Source organism: Zootermopsis nevadensis, unplaced genomic scaffold (genome assembly GCF_977971745.1).
Source record: "Zootermopsis nevadensis isolate Lab colony 2312 unplaced genomic scaffold, Znev_1.0 Znev_ptg000002l, whole genome shotgun sequence".
Lineage (NCBI taxonomy): Eukaryota > Metazoa > Arthropoda > Insecta > Blattodea > Termopsidae > Zootermopsis > Zootermopsis nevadensis.
The window spans coordinates 14519673-14540455 of NW_028259134.1; the positions used below are offsets into that span (position 1 = coordinate 14519673).

Here is a 20783-nt window from a genome sequence, read left to right on the forward strand (position 1 = left end):
TCATGAAATCAAGTGAGGAAGCCGGAAATCAGATTGGGACAGCAGGTGAGAAAGCCGATGCACGAGGAAAGCAGGTACGGACGATGATTGTGGCGGCGGGGGGTGGGGGGAGGAACGCCGGCAGTCGACACGGGGCGGCGCGGAGTGGCGTGGTATTGAGCTGGGCGGGTATCCTGGTCCGTGCAGCTAACCAGTGTGTCGGGTGCAGGCCGGGTCGTTCGGGCGAAGTGGTGAGATGACGCAGTTAGTGACGACCGAACCGTTGATGATGATGATAATGATGATAATGGTGATGCGGTGCAGTGTCAAGTAGAAAGGGGGCCTTACCATAGGATTAAGCCCTCTTTGTAAACGGCTGAAAGCACGGGGAAAAAATCACAACGCCTCGACGTCGGCGTCGAAGAAGACGGTGCGATTAGAACGAGAGTAGCGACAGTGGAGCGAGCAAGGGGGTTGAGAATCACGAGCGTTCAAGATGGCGCCAGGTGCAAGTCCCAGAAAGGTTAGGCAACCAGCATTACATAATGATCACCCCCAATCACCTCCTCCCGAAAGCCAGGATTTGTGTCTTTAACTGCACTGACAGGCATGTGTAGGGTATAACTTTATTCCTGCATGTGGTTCTTAAACTAAATTTGAATGATTTCCTTAGGCCTATGTTCACATGTTGAGATATGTTCATTGTATTTACATTTTGGATGGGGCGGGGAACACATCTGTGTAAACCACTTTACAAGATGCATTTTGATATCCACCTTTATCATTTTTGTTTGGTTATAGCTACTAATTATTTATTACTCTTGCATCCAGAATGAAAGAAATCAACTTCGTTCCGTTTGCCAGTATAAGGCATTGCCCCATTTTATTGTTATTGAAACGAATACATGCCGTGTAGAATTTACACAAAATAATAAGTGTATTCATATAAACTTTTTTAAATGTTGTGTTTCCTTGCGCAATGGTTTTTTTTTTTTTGTAATGTTAGAAGGCTGTGTGTTTATTTCGCTAACGGCCCAGTTTCACAGCAACTAAGTTAAATACGAAAAGAAAACTTTGCCAGAGCGATGGATGTAAAAGTAGACAGTAATAAGTGGTTCAAGGGATGGAAGTGGACAGCCCGAGGAATATATTAATACTCCACCGCTAGGGATTTCCAAGATGAGAATTGCGTCATGTGATAACACTTACATTATTCTTAAGTATTTTATGAAACATGAAGTCAGGAATCCCATTATTAACATAGTACAGTGTTAATTTGTATATATGTTTGACAATTAAGCGAGTTTCATGTGTGTTATAAAGATGGATAGGCTACATAATACTACGTCATTAGCACGGTTTGAATAAATTAAAAGAGGATGACCGAGGTAACTTCAATATAAATTCTCTTAGAAACACAGCAAATAGGCCCGCTGAAAACGTTTAAATTTTCGGATGAAAGGTTAGTTCATGCCCTTTGGTTTCAATACATGGAAATTCTCCCCCATTTTGCATCATAATGGCGACCAATGGTGTGTCGTAACCCTGATATGATGGCAAGTCAGTGTCCATACCCATTACAGTTTGATTTTTGTAACTTACTGCCACAGTAACAGTAATCATCAAGATAGTTTACTTCAAACGTAATATAACTTATTGGAATCTTTATTATATCTGTTAACAGAAATTGAATTAATACCTCATGTAGATTTATTGAACTGATAATATGAAATTGTGGTCTTTTGCTTCTGTGTTGCAATGGAAGTTTGGTTTCAGAAATGATCATGCTGTATCTCATGCGGTTAGTAGCTTGCGTCTTACAGTGGTGGCCCGGGTTCGCGCCCAGGGAAATTCATATGGGATTTGTGGTGGACAAGGTGGCAACTTCCAACAATTTCCAGTTACTCAGAAACTTCAAAAGAACTGGCGATAGTGCGACAACAGCAGAATTTGATGGGAGACATTCAAAATTTACTCTCGATAGGTTTTATCGAAAACTAGCTCAATTACTTCTTCATTGCTGCGGATGTATGATAAAAGTATGTGAGTAAGGCAAACTATAGCAAAAGTCTAAGTAGGAAAGGCAATTCTGATACATACAAATGCAGATGTGAGTCACGCGAGGCCCTGGGCAGTTTCTCGGTTCGCTCTCACCCCCCCCCCCCCCACCTCTTTCTCCGCCACTGTCTGTAAACTACATAATGTGACTCTGAAATGGTATCAGTATAATGGGAATAAGCAACTTATTATGAAGAATAGTTTTGTCTATAGTACAGTGGTTATCAACAGCGAAACATAGTGCTCTGATGACATTTATAAAATATCGTACAGTGGTACAATTTGAAGTATGGAATTAGGGCTAAGAAGAGAATAGTAGGGCATTTTTCTGTAACATTTATAATAATTAAATTTGATTATTCCTTATTGAGCTAATAAATTGACAATATTTAAAATTATCAAGTAAGTCTAATTAATAAATAATAATGAATATTCATAATATTTAACTTTTATGTATTTTCGACACATAACATTTTTATTGTTTCCGTAGCTGTTAATCCTTTTGATCCAGGGACGATGTATCGCTCTCAGAAGCAAAGAATTCTAGTTTTTATTATTTTATGTTTTGATCAGTGAAGCGAACGTGGCCCGCCATGTGTTAATAGTTTCAGTAAATTATTAGTTACTGTATTAGACTAAACACGTTTCCATTGATATATCCTAACAGAAGAAGGTTAATTTACATAAATATCAACATGGAAAGGGTCAAATTATTCAACATAAATATATATGTTAGCATGATTGTGTACCTAATATTGTACATAGATTAATGCCACAGTAACATAAATCAGACAAAAAAATAGACATATGAATTACCATGTATTTATATCAGGAGTTCTAATATAAGGGACCGGAGTGGAAAGTGTTAACGGGTTTGAGAGAACAATACGTTATGACAATTTGCTTCGTTCATTGTTGCTTAAAAATGGTCATATTTGTCTCTGACCACCAGCATTGCATCGTAGCAGTATTGATTTCCTTTTACGTGTATTTTATAATTCGGACGTAACCAAATGTGTGCTAGGGGCCTGGTTAACTACACATTTAGCCGTAAGTGCATCATGTATATTGATCTGTGGTACGATGTTAATATAAATATGTATCTTTCAGGAAATCAGTAATGTAGGTTCCATTTATCGGGCTTTGCAGCTCAGAGCTTTTTAAGTAGAGGTTTTGTTGTTGTGTTTTGTGAAAGTCTAGAATTGTTCTGTGTTGAAATCATTTGTTATTGGAAGGCATTGTTGCTACCAATAAGCAGAGAGGTCATTATTGTAACGAATTGTGCAAGAATGAACATTAGTGAATGAGTGACAAAAGAACATTCTTTGTAACGCAATGTTGCGTGAAGTAGCCCTCGGATGACATTGGTGCAACAACGCCTGTCGAATGTCGGTTTAGTCCAAACAGAGAACGTTCTCAGTCTTGTAGTGTCGTTTCATCTAGGACGAAGCCTCCAAAGAGCTGACATACCTTGAGGTTCTTCTGTTAAAATGTTACATGTATTTCTCATCAGTTTATGCATCCTAAGTGTTCCATCCATCTCATCGTTTATAACTTCAAGTACAGAGGAAAAGCCCAGATATTATATAACGCATACTTATCTCAGAAGTAACCTAATAATATGGAGTAATGGCATCCATGAAATATTCTCTGACGTCAAATGCATATTTTTGCTCCAGCGTCGATGTGACATTGTTCAGAATACTTCGTCCGAGTATTTACTCAGTTCCATATTGTGAGACAGCGTTTCCAGGAAGTATGTGCAAAGAAGTCCGGGAAACCTGAATTTCTTCATCTCCCTGTTTGTGCATTGACATAGAAGGGGAATCCGTGGGAACGAAGAAATTTATGCAGACAAATCTGATTACACTATTAATAGGCTAGCCACTGATCAGTTGCCTTCATTCACGACACATGACATGAAAATGGTAATGTGTGGTTTTCGTAATCGTCATTCTGTTGTTTCACATACCGTATTTTCTCTATTTTAAGGCTCACTTATTTCACGTCCTAGAATTTTCGAACTCCGGGTCTTACATTAGATGGCGTCTAAAAATCGTTACAGCTTATTTTTGTATTCTTCCTGAAAACCTATTGTTAAAAGGACGCATCCCAAAATCGATGGCGTATTGAAATCGAGGAAATTCGATATATCTCGTACTTCCGATAAGCACAACGACTATACAACTTACTTTCTCACGTTACGTATTCCCAATCTCACATTCCTTCAGGTGAAAGCAACTATATAAATATATTTACATATATAAACAATTATTTATTATTATAGTAACTTTCAAATGAACACGGGAGTGGAATGGTGGAAACGAATGTAGCATACAAATCCTCTAAGATTCTATACGATGTAAAATCCCACGAACTTTGATGTTAATTTGTAGTAATTTACGCCTGATGCAGATTTTAACTAATTAGACATAATACATTTAACAGGTAGCCTAAAAGTAAATCTCTGGTGCGTGACTGAACGATACGTCATGCAGACGTGTGGGCGAGTAGAGGTATGTGGCCATGAATTCTTAACCTTGAACTAGATGGAGGTGAGTGGTTAGTGGTTACCTCCAACGAAAGAAATGGTACCAAAATGAACAGGAGGCTGAGTAGGTCTCATGCCGAATACAATAAGATCCTATTTGTTTTGTGATCTGTTAACTATTCACGATATGGAAAAATGGTTTAGACAAAATTTTGTTTTAGTGAGATCTATATTTTGCCACACACCAATTTCTTTGATATAGCTTATGTTTTAATATGACAAGTTTAGATTCAATATTCGTACAAAGTCGAGGCTATTTTAATCCATACCAGCCAGAATTAAATTTACCTAAGAAATTTTGATGCAAGATTAAAATTCTAAATTCTGTCTAAATAAGTTTAGTAATTTCATAATTTTTTTTCCTGGTAACCAGTACGCACCATTTAGCATGGTGTGCATTGGTGGTTAGCAGGATTTACGACCCATCAGTACATGGGTTCGATCAGGACCGCGACATTTAACGCTCCTGCTGTGACATGAATATAAACGAGGAGATTTGTTTTCTCCTGTGTGTGTTTTCTTGGCACATTTTTGTTGTTGTTAAGAATGCATACATGATGGGCATGATTCTTCAGACTTCCGGCATGCGAGTACCGAGGCGGGGTTTCCTATTGCACAGCTCTTATAAAAAATGGAACGCCATCACGTCAGGAAACAGAATATCTTCGACATCAGACTGCCATATTATAATTGCTGCAGGGAAAGAATAGATTGACGTGTCGTTGGCGTGATATTTAACAAGACTTCCTGGGAAGAACTGAAATGTCGCTTATTCCCTCCAAATGTTTGTATCAGGCTGGTCAAACTTTATCCCCCCCCCCGGGTGGGGGGGGGGGGGGGGGCAAGAATAATTTTCCCGTTGAACCTAAGGTTCAAGAAATCCCTTCTGATACTATTTTTGGAAAGTAACACCAATTTTCACCATCTTTAGAGATAAACCTCCTTATTCAAGGATGAGAATTTACCACAGTGTATACTCAAATATAAAGTTTTATTAAAATGTGCAATAATTACTATAGAGTTACATATTGATTTAACATTTCTCCTGCAGCAGCTCGTATCTGATGCATTTTTTAACTACAGAACATATATTTTACGGCAGAGTGTTTAAAGCCAATAGGATGCGTGTCACTTTTGCGCCAAGCAGCAGACAGGATAAGAATAACTAAGTAACTAATTAGATTGCTTACCGAACCCGAAGGTTCACCACCGAATTAACCAAAGCCCTCCACCAAACCCTTCCCTGGGCCAACAAAATCCAGTCTCCTTCAACTCCTATCTCTCAGAGATCCCGCCTGACATCCTCCCATCTACGTCTAGGTCTCCCCAGCGGTCTTTTCCCCTCAGGCTTCCCAACCAATACCCGGTGTACACCTCTTGTCCCATCCATGCGCGCTACATGTCCCGCCCATCTCAATCTTCTCGACTTAATCACCCTGGAAATATTGGGGGAGGAGAATAGTATTTTAAGTTCGTCATTATGCAGTCTTCTCCATACCCCATCATCTTCTCTTCTAGGCCCAAATATCCTCATAAACACCCTATTCCCAAACACCTGTATTCTACGTTCCTCCCTCAGAGCGAGAAACCATGTTTCGCACCCATACAAAACAACAGGCAAAATTATTGTTTTGTGTACTTTAATTTTTAGGTTCTTAGAAATCAGACGGGAAAACAAAATATTTTGAACTGAGAAGTAGCAAGCATTTCCGAAATTTAGTCTCCTGCTAACTTCCTCATGAGTATCATTTTGATTTGTTGTTGTTGTTCCCAGATATTTAAACTTTGTAACCCTTTCAAAGGATTTATTAGTCACCCTAAGATAATTCTACCCGCCTGTCTGCTGACGACGAGATACTAACATGTAATTAGTATTTTTCTGAATTTACTTCTATCCCCACCTGTCTACTAGCCTCTAGTAAAACTTCTGCGTTCCTCTTTATTGTATTCATATCGTCCCCCAATAAATTAACATCATCGGCATATGCCAATAGCTGATGTGTCCCATTCAATTACAGATAAGAAAATAAATGAGTTTATAGTAACTGGTAACAAATAACACATAACTTTGTGGTCCTGGTTATAAGTGGTCTCGGGTCACATTTGTTCCCAGGGTTTCCAGTTGGACCACGCTGATCTACATTATAACATTAGCATTAACTAATTATACAATTTATTTTCTCATTTAAGCGCGTAGTTTACTATAGCGTGGTTTTAGACTTGATGAATTTTGTCGGATACAACCTCACAGCTCGCAACATTCCCATTCTGTGATTGTTGACAAATAAAGAATATATCACGTGCACAGCCTTCTCCATTCGTAGTTCAATAACCTTCAGCGAAACCTCGTGATAAATATGGATTCTTCTCAGAAATATTGCACAAATAAAATATTCAGTCTTATTATTGTATAGAATCTCACTGTCTCACATTGGGTTGCGGTAGTGTGACTTCCACCTCTGAAGTTTGCATGACAACAAAGTATTGACAAGAAAATGAAAATCTCAAAGATGGGATGCCCCATATTCACACAATATTCACTCTTAAGTGTTACTAAAGTCTATCAGTTGGGTTCAGACTCATTGTTTTAACGATGCTTGCAGTAGCTCCAACTACATATGTCGGGTGACCACGTGATTAATACATAATTATGTGGAAGGAAGTGTTAGTGACCTAAATTAAGGTACTATCTACGCTTTTTCCTGGAGGATAGCTGGTTTATGACCCGATATTTGAACCCTGAACCTCTCGAATAAAGTATCAGGAGTACTAACGTACTGGGCCGGGACTTAGATCTATTACGGACGGACAGACACACAATTGTATCCTTGTAAAGTAAGGTTAAAAATAGTAATTAATAATGGTAAACACTATCATTTCACACACAGAGAACGGCATTGCCACAAAATGCAGACTGATATTTATTTAATTAAATACGATTCTGAACGGCATAGATTATGTAATATTGAGTGGCAACGTGGTAACTTGAATGATGAACTAGAAAGGATGGAGGAGGAAGTGGTCGTTTCCTGTTTAATTCGGTGTCCCACCATTTGTCTGCAGGGACTGAACAGCCTCAGTAAAGATGGATGACAACTCGGGACGTTTCGAGTGCTGAGCTGAGAGCTGACCTCTCTGTTATGTTCGAGTTGTAATCGATACTGAACCGGTGCTTCCCGTTAACCACTCAGATCGAATTCACGCCAGCAGACGATCGCGGTGGTTGCAGAAATAAGCCTCGGCTTGATCCTGTCAGAAAAATCAGCCATTAAAATGTGTGTGTGTGTGTGTGTGTGTACAGAAGTACGTTGCGTTCGTACATATCTGTGTGCATGTCTGCGTATTATTATTGATTCGTGAGTGTCCAAATTAATAAATTTCGCTAGTTATTTGTGGCTGTTAACGAAGGCAGTTCCAATACAAATATAATAACTTAAATTGCGAGATTTAAGGTTCTCAGGGCGATGAGTATGAAGACGGTTGCCTTCTGGCATGTTACTGCATGTAATCTGGTAGATATTAACGGTCGTTTCAGAGGAGCTATCTATATCTAGTCAACTAAAATAATTTTCACAGCATGTAACGTACCTCCATGGATGTTTCCAGCGTCATCATCAAATGATGGCACTGATTAGGGCATACTGTAAGAAAGACGAACCCAAATCCGTGGATAAATAATGTCATTTTTATTTGTTTGTGTAATATTATTTAATTAAATCCAGATCACGTCTCGTTGAATCTTGGGTTTCCAGATAATTTGTTTACGAGCTAAAGAACTACCTACCTACCTACCTACCTACCGTTCTATGTGCCCACTTCAATTTGCCTTGCAGTATTATCTTTGCAAGTCACATTGAAAGAGCCAAATTTCTAAAACAGCGTTATAAAATAGCATGATTTAGTATGAAAATATATTCACAGCGACTGGAGCCAGATTTCTGCCGAACGCACTAACACAAAACCAACCGCCTGTCTCCAACGGAGACTGCTAGACCTCATCATGACCTCGTTTATATTTCTGGATACCAGAGTAGCCACCGTCAAAAATTAATTTCAATTTTTGTCCGTTTGCACGAAAAACGCACCCGTCGAATCTTCGGGCGAATGCCATAACAGTGCCAGAAACTGGTTCACTTCCGCTCCCTTCGTCTATCGTCTCTAATTTATTAATTATACAATTATTTCGATATACCGATAACATCGCTAAATAAACCCTTCAAAACACATAAATTTACCAAACTGCCCATTGAGTAGATGGGCACCCAGAAGTTGTCTGGCCGTGGTGGGGAAGACGAAACACTTTCCCTCAGCCGATACTCGAATCCCGGACGTCCATATATAAGCAGTTTACTGACAAAGTTACCGCGGTCTACGTCGTTGCTTTAGACTCTTATAAAAACTTGTTTTAACGTAAAGTGCTCAGTAGCGGCCTTTAATCAAATGAATGAAAATCAGCCTTTGCTTGGCCGATGTTTGACCCAGAGACTAAAATATAAGCAAACTGACCATCGCATCGGAAATGTACTTTACCAACAAACAAGGGAGCAGCAGTTACGTGCGAAGGCGTTATTTTATAATTCAAGAGCTAATGGCTATTTTTGGAAACTGAATACCAGTTTAATTTTACTCTTTTCACAGAATAGCAACGTGATTGCTTTAAATTTGTTTATGAAGGACGTGTATTTGTTATATTTTTACAAGTCTACGTATACACCTATTTCTTAGTAATGAAGAATGTGTTGGTCTTCTGGGTTGTAACGCCCTGTGGACTTGTGGGTAGATACAACATTTTCGGAGGAACATACTACCTCAATCTTTTAGTGTTACCTTCAGTACTGTGAGAATCTCAAGTCTTATACGATGTAGACTTAATTATTTTCGTAAAAGTGTTTGTTCGAATCTGGGCAGAGTACCAGGTACCTTTTTTATCTACCATGCCATCTGCGTGCGTCACAAATTGAATCCTATTCTTAGTTCAACAACCCTAGTCATATTCTCTGTTACAAATTATAAAATGATGATGCCTTCATAATGAGTTTTCTGCAGGCTGTTGTTATATTATCTTTCATAGGTTCACGTAGTCTATCCAGCCCACTCACAGCCCACTCAATGTTCTTCCTTACGCCCATACTGAACAACAGGAAGTTTAGTTGGCACAAACCTATTCTGAAATTTGTTCATGTAAGAGAAGCTCAGAAGCTGGGCTTGCTGGATGTTACATAATATACTTTAGTACGACCGCATTCCCGCTGAAGTCTTGATCAAGTGGTTAGCATTGTTTCGTACTGCCGATGTCCCGGATTCAAAAACCTGGTACGGAGACCGGCTCTCCCGACTGAGGTTTCTTTGTGGTTTTCCTCAGTTCATTTAGGCAAATGCTGGGATCGTACCTGAAGTTATATCAAGAGCGCTTCGTTACCAATTCTTTGTTCACTATCATTCTCTCATTCGACGCTATGTAACAGTCTGAGATACTGAAAGTGTTGTTAAATAGTCTATAAATAAATAAACTGAAGTGTGTCTAAACAGAATGTGGCCCATTTCAATTTACTCTTGATTTCGTTACTGTAGCAATGAGGCATATTGGATGGTTGGAATCAATAGAACATGTTTTATTTAATTTGGTTTGGATGAGTCACATTCTATTTCTGTCTGAAGGGTGTTCGACCAGGTTACTTGTACGATTTATACTGAGAAGACTCATGTTGCTGTAACATATTATTTGGAAGGTAACCGAGTCAAATCTCAGCCTTTAATGTTTTGCTTTTTGATGTTTTCCTCAGACTGTACAGGCAAATTCTGGGAATTTGTATACGACAGTGCCACCCCCTTATAAATCTGCTTAACTTTTGCGAACTAAACTTAGACGTTCTGTGACGAGCGTGTCAATGAATCTGTTTAGATATTTTATAAACTTCATAAACTATTTTGAGATTCACCTACGTCCATCTGCCACTACTCGGTCTTACTTAATTTGCAGTTACAAACCTTTAATTTTGTTTTGTGGGTGATAATTACAATAAACGAGACTAGATGTCACTTTATGAAATTATAAAAGTTTAAAATTGTACTTCTTGTTTAGAAAGCAACCTTATGTTATGAACCTTGGGCTTCCGTAAAAGACGTACAATTAATTGAATAGCAGAGCGACCGATAGTTGCGAAAGACTGTTCCATGGAGTACGTTTCGTGATTTATTTTGTTAGTTTGTATGTGACTGGCTGAGATTTGCAAGGGAATTAGTGAAGGAATAATTGAGGGAAGTTGGGATGGAAATAAAAATGAACAATTTTATATTTATTTCATGAATGGGACATATGCAGTATACATATTATTCTCTTGTACCATTTGCATTCCAGTAGAAATCTAAATCTGAATGGGCTTGGTAATTATTCCGATATTAATCCTCTGTGACGAGACATATGACTGTCATGTGACTGGTGACGGTCCAATCAGAACCGCTGAAATTCCTGTTGTGAGGGAGGTCGCTGCAGTCACCATTTGTCTCATACAAAGATATAGTGGAAGGTAGTGACTAGAGCCAGGTCATGTCTGTTGATGGGAAAAGAAGAGTGTGTAATAATCTGTAATCACCTCCTTATCACGAACCAGATAAAGAAAACAAAATTAGCCCATTAACACTCAGCCTCTCATGTTATTCACGTATGGAGTAGGACAACCGTTGGGCGGTCTGAATGTTTGCTTTTACGAATAACAGTGTTCTTATTTAATTAAAAATTAAACAAAAGTGCGATAAATACCACAAGTTTGCCTCTTGTTTTATATGGGTAGAAACTTCATTTCTCCCCCTAACGGAGAACACAGAGGTTGTCCATAAGTAATTTTTTAAACTCTAGCCATCACCAAAATTTGCATTTTTATTTTATTTTTTTGAAATGACCGTCATGTTGGGTTTACTGTTTATGAAGGAAGTACTGCCTCCATCTTCAGAGATCAGTAAATAATAATAATATGAAATTCTTGAGACTAATTTATGTAGTTACTTATTATTAGGTCTATTCTTCCAACAGATTGTCACGTGGTATAAAGAATTTGTCTTCCATCACGTGGTGGGCGGATAGGCTATTCAGCACGATGACGTGACTTAATTCCCACATGAATGTTACGCGAGATTAATAAATTTGTTAATAATCGTATCATTCCTCCCACACATTTCATGTAGATGAAACAAATTTACGACATAAATACGTGGGCTGAAATTCGCACGATGCCTGGCATTTTCGTCAATCAAGTATCGTGTCTAGAAAATTGTTATTCATCTGGTCTTTTGCAGATGTTAACCACTGTGACTGTTATGTGTTTGTTTGCTTTCCTATCTCTAACCACGGAGCAGCGCTTTTCTTGACAATATGACAGCGCTCATCTAGTAAAAAAAAATCCTTCATTTTATCGAACTTAGAGGTTTATTACTATGTTTATCAAAGCCTGCCACATCCCTGTCCTAAGCGAGACGAATTCATTCGACACTTTTTGGTTACATTTCAATGTTATCTTTGGTCCATCATTTAATGTATTAAGCTTAAACTTTTGTGTGCATTTCTCATCTCTTATTTCTGCTGTATGAGTGGCCCATCTGACCCTTACGATTTCCATCACTATAATCATAATCTGGCGAAGAGTAATTAAACATCTACAAGGTATCCTTCTCAGCGGAAGAAACAGTGGCACTTTTAAATGGTTTGTCTGTGCGTTTATAAGATCTTTGCGGTTACGCATTCATCGGCAGTCAGCGTCAGCGGATTTGGAGTGGAGAGTCTGTGACGATGTAGCATCTTTGGCCAAACCCCCCCCCCCCCCCCTCGCCCCGGACAGGCGTCTCAGCAATGAATGGAAGGTCGATATGATCCGTACACGCATCGCCCTCTCTGGGTCTCCAGCCGCACTTCAGATATCCAAGTTCACTTCAAATTTACCGCATACCGAAACTTGTCACCAAATTTAATGGCTCAAACAACTTTTTTTTCTTCTTTCAAATATCGTATTTCAAATGAGAACGCAGGAACTACAAATCGATTACAGTAAACATCAGGTACAGGTATTATGTGCACACACGATCATGAAGTTTTATACATTTATTGTAAAAACCAACTTCCGCTGTGCTGAGTTCGACTGTCTGATCAATTCCTGGTACGTTTACTGTCACCTGCAATTTTTATCATCTTTGAATCATAGTATTTGGTATTCGCTGCTTGATCGTGAGTAGAAGTTGCCGAACTTTCATTTTCTCCTTTTGTAAGCCGAAGAATCGTGTTCTTTCCGTCGATGTTCTGCCTCCAAGCTTCTAGTGTGCTCTCCATGCATTATCATATTCCCCATTTCCCCTTTATTCCTTTTGCCACCTCTTACACAGTCCTATTCTTATCTCCATTTTCGTACTTTCTTTCATTCACCTTCTGCATTCCAGTCTACACGAGGTTTTGTTCGTATTTGGATTAGAGAATGTATTTTAGATGTATTATTGTTATTATAAAGTTCGTAAACTGTTACGATTGCATATGTTTTCCTTACGAAACTCTGTCGAGCCGAGGTGGGTCTTTCTTTGTTATTTTCTATCTGAAGTGGCGTTACTTATTTAACCAATTTTAACTCTTCTCATTCTCACGCACAGAAAACAGGAGGGGAGAAACTTGTTAACATACGTATTTTAGTTAGGTAATACGGGTTCATGGGTTCATGCTAGATTAAACAGCATTTTATGTCATTTTCTTATACAACCCGTCTCCCTGAACGCATTAAAATATTTAATGCACTTTCTCTCATAATTGTGAGATCAGACGTATTAAACTTCGTCTCCTAATCTGCATTTTGACATGGTTTTACATTCCTATGTTTAATAATACATCTCATCTGGATGAAGATTTTAATGACGAATGCAGACATTAGGATGTACGCTGGAGTAAAGTGAAACACCTAGCAGAGAACTTGCCGTGCGATCTATGTTGATGTCTGGGATGAAACGCACGACCTCTAGATGGCCGGCCAGACGGACGAGTCACTGTCTGCGAGGAAGTTAAACAAACAGTCGCTGACAGCCAAGAAGGGATAAACCAGCACTAGCCTTCAACTTTAAAACTGAACTCTTCCAGGAATGAAATAACGTAGGTTATGAGAAAATGAATTGGATTTAAATAATTCAAGATACGGTTCATGTTAACTGTGCTGAAAGTTGGAGGTCTCCTACCAAGAGATTTTGTCACGTAAGTAGTGAAAAGTTAAATAAATAAAAGCTTTATAGACTGTTCTCATCATATGGAGAAAGTCAGTCTCTGGGTCGAGATTTTAACCCGAGACAACTATAATGGTTTCAGATTCTCACAGCGGCGATAATGAAAATGATGGCTGTATTTTGAGCCTTGTAGACTGGTAGAAGATTCCGATGTTTCGGAGGTACAAGCTACTTCCATTATCAAGGCTGTCGCCTAACAGGCGCCTTTGAAACGTCGGTAAAATCCTACCAAGATATGCCTTATAAAAGCAGAACCAATGTGCGCAAGGTATTGGACCTTGACTTTGATAAAAATGTCTCCTCATTCCTGTTTGTTTTGTTGGATGCTGCGTCGTAGTACGCTTTATTGTGCATTGTATTTTATGGATAAATTGTCCGCATCGTCAGCTGACTTTGACAGTTCATTCGTGTTTAAGTTGTCCCTGTCGAGTGTGTTTACGATACTTCGAAAGCTGAAGCGTAATAATTCCAGGAACGAGAACTCTGCGCTAGTGGGCTTACACGTCTCGCTCCAAAGCCCAAATAAACTTCTCGACTATCGGGCTCTAATGCTGTTTCATAATGATTATATTATGGAGTTCAAGTTTGTTTGTTTTTTTTCAGCTAAAGAGCAGGAGCTCGTAGCGGTATTTGCAGTCTTGTCCTCAACACTAGCCCTCGTTTGATCTGTCCTCAGACAAGGCCGCGAAACACAGATCGTCATGGAAAGAAATGTTCTCGGGCTATCTGCCATGGCAGTACGAGGTGCGATCGGAAAGTTTCAAGACTGCGCGTATAAAAACCCGTACACTTATCTCAGGTATTAAATTCATCCATCACCCTCGAAGTAGTTCCCCTGGGAGTGAACACAACGATCCCAACGCCGCTGCCAAGCCTGGAAGCATCCCTGGAAATCTTTCTTTGTCAGCCTGTCAAGCACCATCTGCGATTCTGCCTGAATCTCTTCTATCGTCTCAAATCTCCTTCCCTTTAGCTGAATTTTCATCTTTGGGAAGAGGAAGAAGTCACACGGAGCTAAATCCGGCGATCCGGCAAGATCTTTGAGCTCCTGACAAACGAGAAGTCGATTCTGCTTCTGGTCCTCAGACAGGAGCCTTGGCACAAACTTGGCTGCGATGCGTCGCATGTGGAGTTCTTCCTTTAGAATCAGCTGACAGGTCCCATAGCCTATCCCAACAATGTCGCACAAGTCGTTGATGGTACGACGTCGATCTTCGTGAATGGCCTGCCGAATCTTCGTAACATTTTCGGGCGTTGTGCTCAAAGATGGTCGTCCAGAACGCTCGTCATCATCGACAGAGGTTCGGCCATTTTTAAAAAGTGAATGCCACACAAAAGTTTGTGCACGACCCATTGCGGACTCCCCAAATGCTTGCTTTAGCATTTCATAGGTTTCCGTAGCCGTTTTGGCGAGTCTTTGGCAAAATTTGATTTGTTCATGAAAATCCGCCATTCCGAAATCGCAGGAGGGTCGGTGTAATGCACTACCAAAACGCCCGTAACTAAGAAACAAATGCTAATTCGATGATGCCGGCTGGCACACTGATTCACTATGAATGTAGGCCCAACCCCTTGAAACTTTCCGATAGCACCTCGTATAAGAGAACTTCCAACATTTTGAATACTTTCTGCCCCCATCATCAGGAACTGGATGGTGTAATGGATGATGGTGTTGTTAGTCTATTTACAAATTGTTAGCGGTTGTCGACCAGTAGACTGCCACTGGGACGCAACAAAAATTTGATATAGAAATAGACTTGGATTTAGAAACTGCGAGTGTGGGAGATACTTTCTATGGCATAACGTCTGTATAAAATATTATTTTCAGAGAACCGTTCTCTAAATTTGTAATTCGTAATTAGTTCAGAAGCTATAGAATGGCTTGAATTAATTTGTGTTGTGTTACTTTTGGTTATGATGGGTTAATGACGTGCAATGGCGTCGTCATTTCACTTCACATCAAGCAACTCGGTTGTTGGTGTTACCTACAGTAGAAAGTTCAAACCTAATATCACCATAAAATATTCGCCTGCGATTGAAATAATTCCAACTGCGGCACCATTTGGATTCATAAATCCATTGCATTTTTGGAGGTGTTATTTTGTATAATTTGAGGTTTACACAGCGCAACAACCCAGAAGACAGAAATCTTCAGGTGTTATTTTATTATTTATTACGTATAGACAGATTTCACTGAGACGATCAGACGAACTTGGTTTTGGATGCCGGGTATGTTGCGCTAACTCCATTTCAGTCTTTTTTTTTAGGCGCGTTAGTGTATCTGCTGAGATTTTGCTCCAGTCGCTCCATCTGTCCGCCTGTCTGCAAGCAAGAAACTACTCGTGAACGGTTGAACGAATTTTCATTGAATCTGATATTGTGGAGATGTAGTAAAATGTTTCGACACATTCCAGTTTTGGTTTAAATAAGACCATAACAACGAGCGTTTTTCATGGAGACCTCAAATCTTTTTCTGCGCGCCGAAGTGACTGGGCGGGTAATCTCCAGGCTGCCTTGGTTACCATGGATACTATGGTTACCTCGGGTAAAGGTCAAAGATTAAATTCTGGATAACATATTTTTTCACCTTAGCTATGAGTTTTATAACTAATAATATAATATATTTTTATTTTTAATTTTAACTTCAATATTATGATATTCTAGCTTTTCCTTGCAGGATGTTTTTGACATGAATGTCACAACTTTATGGACAGAAACAACAAAAATGTCTGTAAACACGGGCCATTGGACGGTTCTTTTTCAAACTATGGACCATTTGAAAGGAGAAACTCAGTCCGTGTTTATGGGGCCCATTAAAAGTGTCGGGTTTGCTGCAACAATTAACGATGTAGCCAGACTGCGGAAAGGGAATAGAAAGCGGATGTGAGTTAATTCGAAACACGCCTGGAATTTTAAAGCGTGTGCGACAATCCGTAGTAAGACCCGCAGTGCACACTGAGCATTTTTCGTGTAATTTATTGTTGTCAGAAGAGTAATCTGTAATGTTACTGTAAGTGTTTTGTAAATAAACACTTCCTGCGGACGGGTTTAAACTTAAATTTTCATCTTTTCCCTTCCAAAATAAAACAGGTACCTCAAAGATTAAGCATTCGAGGACCAATGTTTTCATAATTTGTTATTGTGATGCCGTTTATTCTAGAAACATTCTGTATATTCATAATGCGTACCGTCTTCGTAAACCGATTTTTGAAAGATTCACGTCAATAGATTGACATGAGTTCAGTACCACCATTTTATACGTGTATTACCACCTGATGATGGTCTTGAGTTGAAACACGTGTGTAAATAATATCCTACATTTCTAATGGCTGTCTTCTTAGATGCTACGTCATGTAATCTCGTATAATTTGACCAGCGTTTCAGAGGTACTTACTGCCCCCATCATCAGGACGTTTCTCAGCATTAAGTTAATCTTGTCCGTAGGTTTTCGCGGCCGGAGTTCAATGTACGACTTCACCTACCTTGTTATAAAAACGGGCGTTTCATGAGATGCTACGCATTTTAAATGATTTAGAGGATATACCACATCATCTGTGACTTGCTGTATTTCTTGGAACACCCTCTGTGATATAGTTATGGCCTAATGGAACGGAGCAACACGTGATGCCCATGGGACAGGGACCTCCGACGGTCAGGTCACATGGCCACATCCTCATCTGCACACAGCCAGTCCTTCAGTCAGAGACAGTGAAATGTTGCTTAAAGGGTGACCGACCGACAGACCGACCGTTCGTGAGTTCTGACTTCTGTGTGTAAGAATAAAATACGAAAGTTGGTTAAATGCGAATGGTGTAGAGAGGCCGACAGTGAACTGTACGAAGTGAGAGTTTTGATGAACACTTTAACGGCGAGGCTTAGCTTAGCTGGATGAAGAAGGATTTTGATATGGAGTTGTCCGACATCAAGTTAGTATTTAAATCCATATATATGGAGTGTCAGTAATTTTAGTGTTCTGTTCAGAGCAAGTAATATAAAATTCTCTATTACAGGTTTACTTATTGCGTAATGAACATGTCTTACATCATTCTTTCGTTTGTTTAATTCTTTACTTTTATGTATTTTTTTTTTAAAAAAACATTCCTTCCTTTTTCTACCATTTTGTTTATTGAGTTACTATAGCCTAAAATTTCTTCTTTCTTTTATTAAAATTATGAATTGTAGTTTCGCAAATTATAATCTTTGTTTTGCAGTAATTATTTGCCTTCCATAATCATAAATATTTATCAAATTCTATAACAATAAGTTGTAAAGGAAAAATGCGACTCTTTAAGTTACCGTGCCAAGAGAGCTTAATTTTTTTACGTTCTGATTCCTTCAAATCTTTATCATTCAGTAATACTGAATATGGATCACAAATCTATGTCAAGTGTGTGGATCTGAAACCATTCTTTCCTAGTACAGATTTTCAGCAAACTTCTAACAAAATATGCGTGTGTGTGTGTATCTGTGTAGGCTGTCAGTGCCCTACTTTCGTTTGGATTCCACGTTAAGTTATATGTCTCCTGTTGACCATCACCTTCATCATTTCTGTGGCTTACCAACGTTGGCACCATAAAAATTCTGCCCGCTATATGCTTCCGCTAAAAAGGAAATTTACACATTCACTCTTGTCAGAAGCCAGGATGGCTAAAGAACACATCTGGAGACACAAACGAAGACAACAATAAATTAAATACTATTTCATTTAATACTGATACTCCATACTCAAGTAGTTACGTATATTCATGATGCTCCATATTTAAATAAATCCGTATGTAGTCCAACAGTACCTGGACTATTATATTCTTAATCCTTAGTAGCTCCAGCATGTGCTGAGTTCCAAATGTTATTTTTCTAATTTATGCATATGATCAGGAAATAAGGCAATCCGTGATTCATAATCTATAAAGACCATTTAAAACTTGAAGCTGATTGAAATAACAATTTCTTAAAGCTTTGTTCTTATCTTTAAGAAAACACGTCTTATCTCCGTTAAAAGTTATGATAGTCGGCGGTTAAAATATGTATAATGAAGCGAATCTTGCGTTATTAATGTTGTATGGTAAAGTTAAGTTTATAATCCAAAACAAAATGCACTTTAGCTGGTGTAGGTGTTTGGGCTCGTGTGTTAATGGTGTGGAATTCAACTTCAGCCAGACGTTCTATTGCTTTCTGTTGTAAATGTGTTACCGAATCCTATCATGTTGTTATCGTTACCATCACCATATTTTCTTAAGGAACTTGTTAATTAAGTACAGATTCTAGCTACGACAAATTTTTGTGAGATATAAATTAAAGTTTCGTAGAGTATCCGTTGTTTTAACTGTTGACTTACAAACAGTGTTTCATACATACTTCGTAGAAATATTTACGTAATGTTTTATACCGAATGCTGTATTGTTCATTTGTCGAGAGTGCAGGATGAAGATGAATGCTACAGCAGAGATTTGCACCAAGGACGAGCAGTATTAATTCTCAGTCTTGTAGCAGTTTCCACAATAGTTATCTATAGTTTCCAAGAATTATAGCTTGTTATTGTATTATTTTTGCATGTGGATGGCTGGACTTCATTATCTGCATCGAAAACACTGGTTCGGCCGCTTCTAATCATTTCGACGCACTCATACAAGCTTGAAGATGGCAGTCTTCAAACCACGAAAAGCTCAAAACGTTCATACACACTTCATTGTGGCAAACAGTTGTGTGCACACTTGGCTGTCAGTTGTCGAAGGGTCTCTGCCCTTATTATTTCTGGTATTTTAGTCCTTAGGTATCTAAATACTCGATGTTCAGAATATTAAATAAAGCCTTCTGAAATTGTAACTGACTGTCAGCTGGTAGGTTCAGAATCGATAAATTTTCATTGATTTTTTTGCGTATTATTCCTTGTGACGTTAATATCTAGGGCTTTACATCAGTTTTGTTTACATGCGTCGTCATTGCCTTTGATGCTGATAAATTATTTTTTACGAATTTACACTGTAGAATGTTGTAAAGTACTGATAACTTAATCTAACGTAGTTAAGTGTCTTTTGTCAGTTTGTCACAAAGCAATATCGGTATTCGTTACTGTGAGAAAAAACTTCGACGCATACGTCATGCTGACGTCCGAATCGCTGGACTAGAAAATATCATCAAAGGTAATGATGATAACAGGTCACCGGTCGTATAGCCATGACGTCACGTCGTGTCACGATCTAATGCACAAATTTACAGCGGAGAACTACAATTTATAATCTGTGAAATTATTCAGCGGACTCATAAGAAGTTTTACACGCATAATGCTAGTCTTTGTTTTAGAGTGTGCCATTTAAAGTTCTGCTCAGTAACAAATGAATGGTAAAAAAGTTCCCCGTGACATTCGAGCGAAATGTCACCTTCTTACTAGGCTGCTGCTCACGCCAGTTGCGCGAAATTTGTGCAGCTGCGAACATGGTGAATTTACGAGCAGAACGCGTGTTTATTAGGAACATTACTTCGTATCTAAATCGTTTTCTGCTGTCCGTAATTCACTATTATCCAGCTTCAACCAGCCAAGCGCTCTCCGCGAGCGACAGCCTCAACTAGCTGTGTAAAGGATTGAATTAAATTGAATTATTATTCGCGTCCAATTGATTGTTAACGGGTAGAAGGCCACCCTCAGGTCCTGCCTCTTAGTTGACCTTGACATAACAGTGGCAGCCGATCAACTTGTTATCCATTCTTCAAGAGCAAGACGTGTTGCTCGATAATTAACCGCGTCAGGACTGACTGATGACCCTTGTGTTTATTCACCCGATGCCCGTGGTGGAGTGGAAATCAGTGTTCCGAACCAACATTTTGTGCTGAGTAATCAGCGTTTATACTCAGTGAGTAATCTTCAGGGTGTGGGTGTGGAAGGGAATCGCCTCGTAATAGGTGTTGTTTCTATTTATTCATACTCCGCACGCACTGTTTTTTATGTCTATCC

The 20783-nt window shown here is 39.0% G+C and overlaps 1 protein-coding gene across 22 annotated transcripts in view; it reads left to right on the forward strand.

The window, feature by feature from the left end:
- cac (calcium voltage-gated channel subunit cacophony) overlaps window positions 1–20783 on the forward strand; it is a 289078-nt gene that overhangs the window by 104851 nt on the left and 163444 nt on the right. The window contains exon 1 of one of the 22 annotated variants that reach the window (XM_087350519.1): window positions 156–502. The exons of 20 other annotated variants lie outside the window; for them this stretch is intronic. Coding sequence is in view for 1 of the 2 variants with exons in the window: in XM_087350503.1 (XP_087206629.1) it covers window positions 17723–17760 (38 nt within the window). In the remaining variant the exon portion in view is untranslated. Of the gene's footprint in view, window positions 1–155; window positions 503–17277; window positions 17761–20783 lie in introns of those variants that run through there. One more of the 22 variants, XM_087350503.1, reaches the window with a different exon arrangement.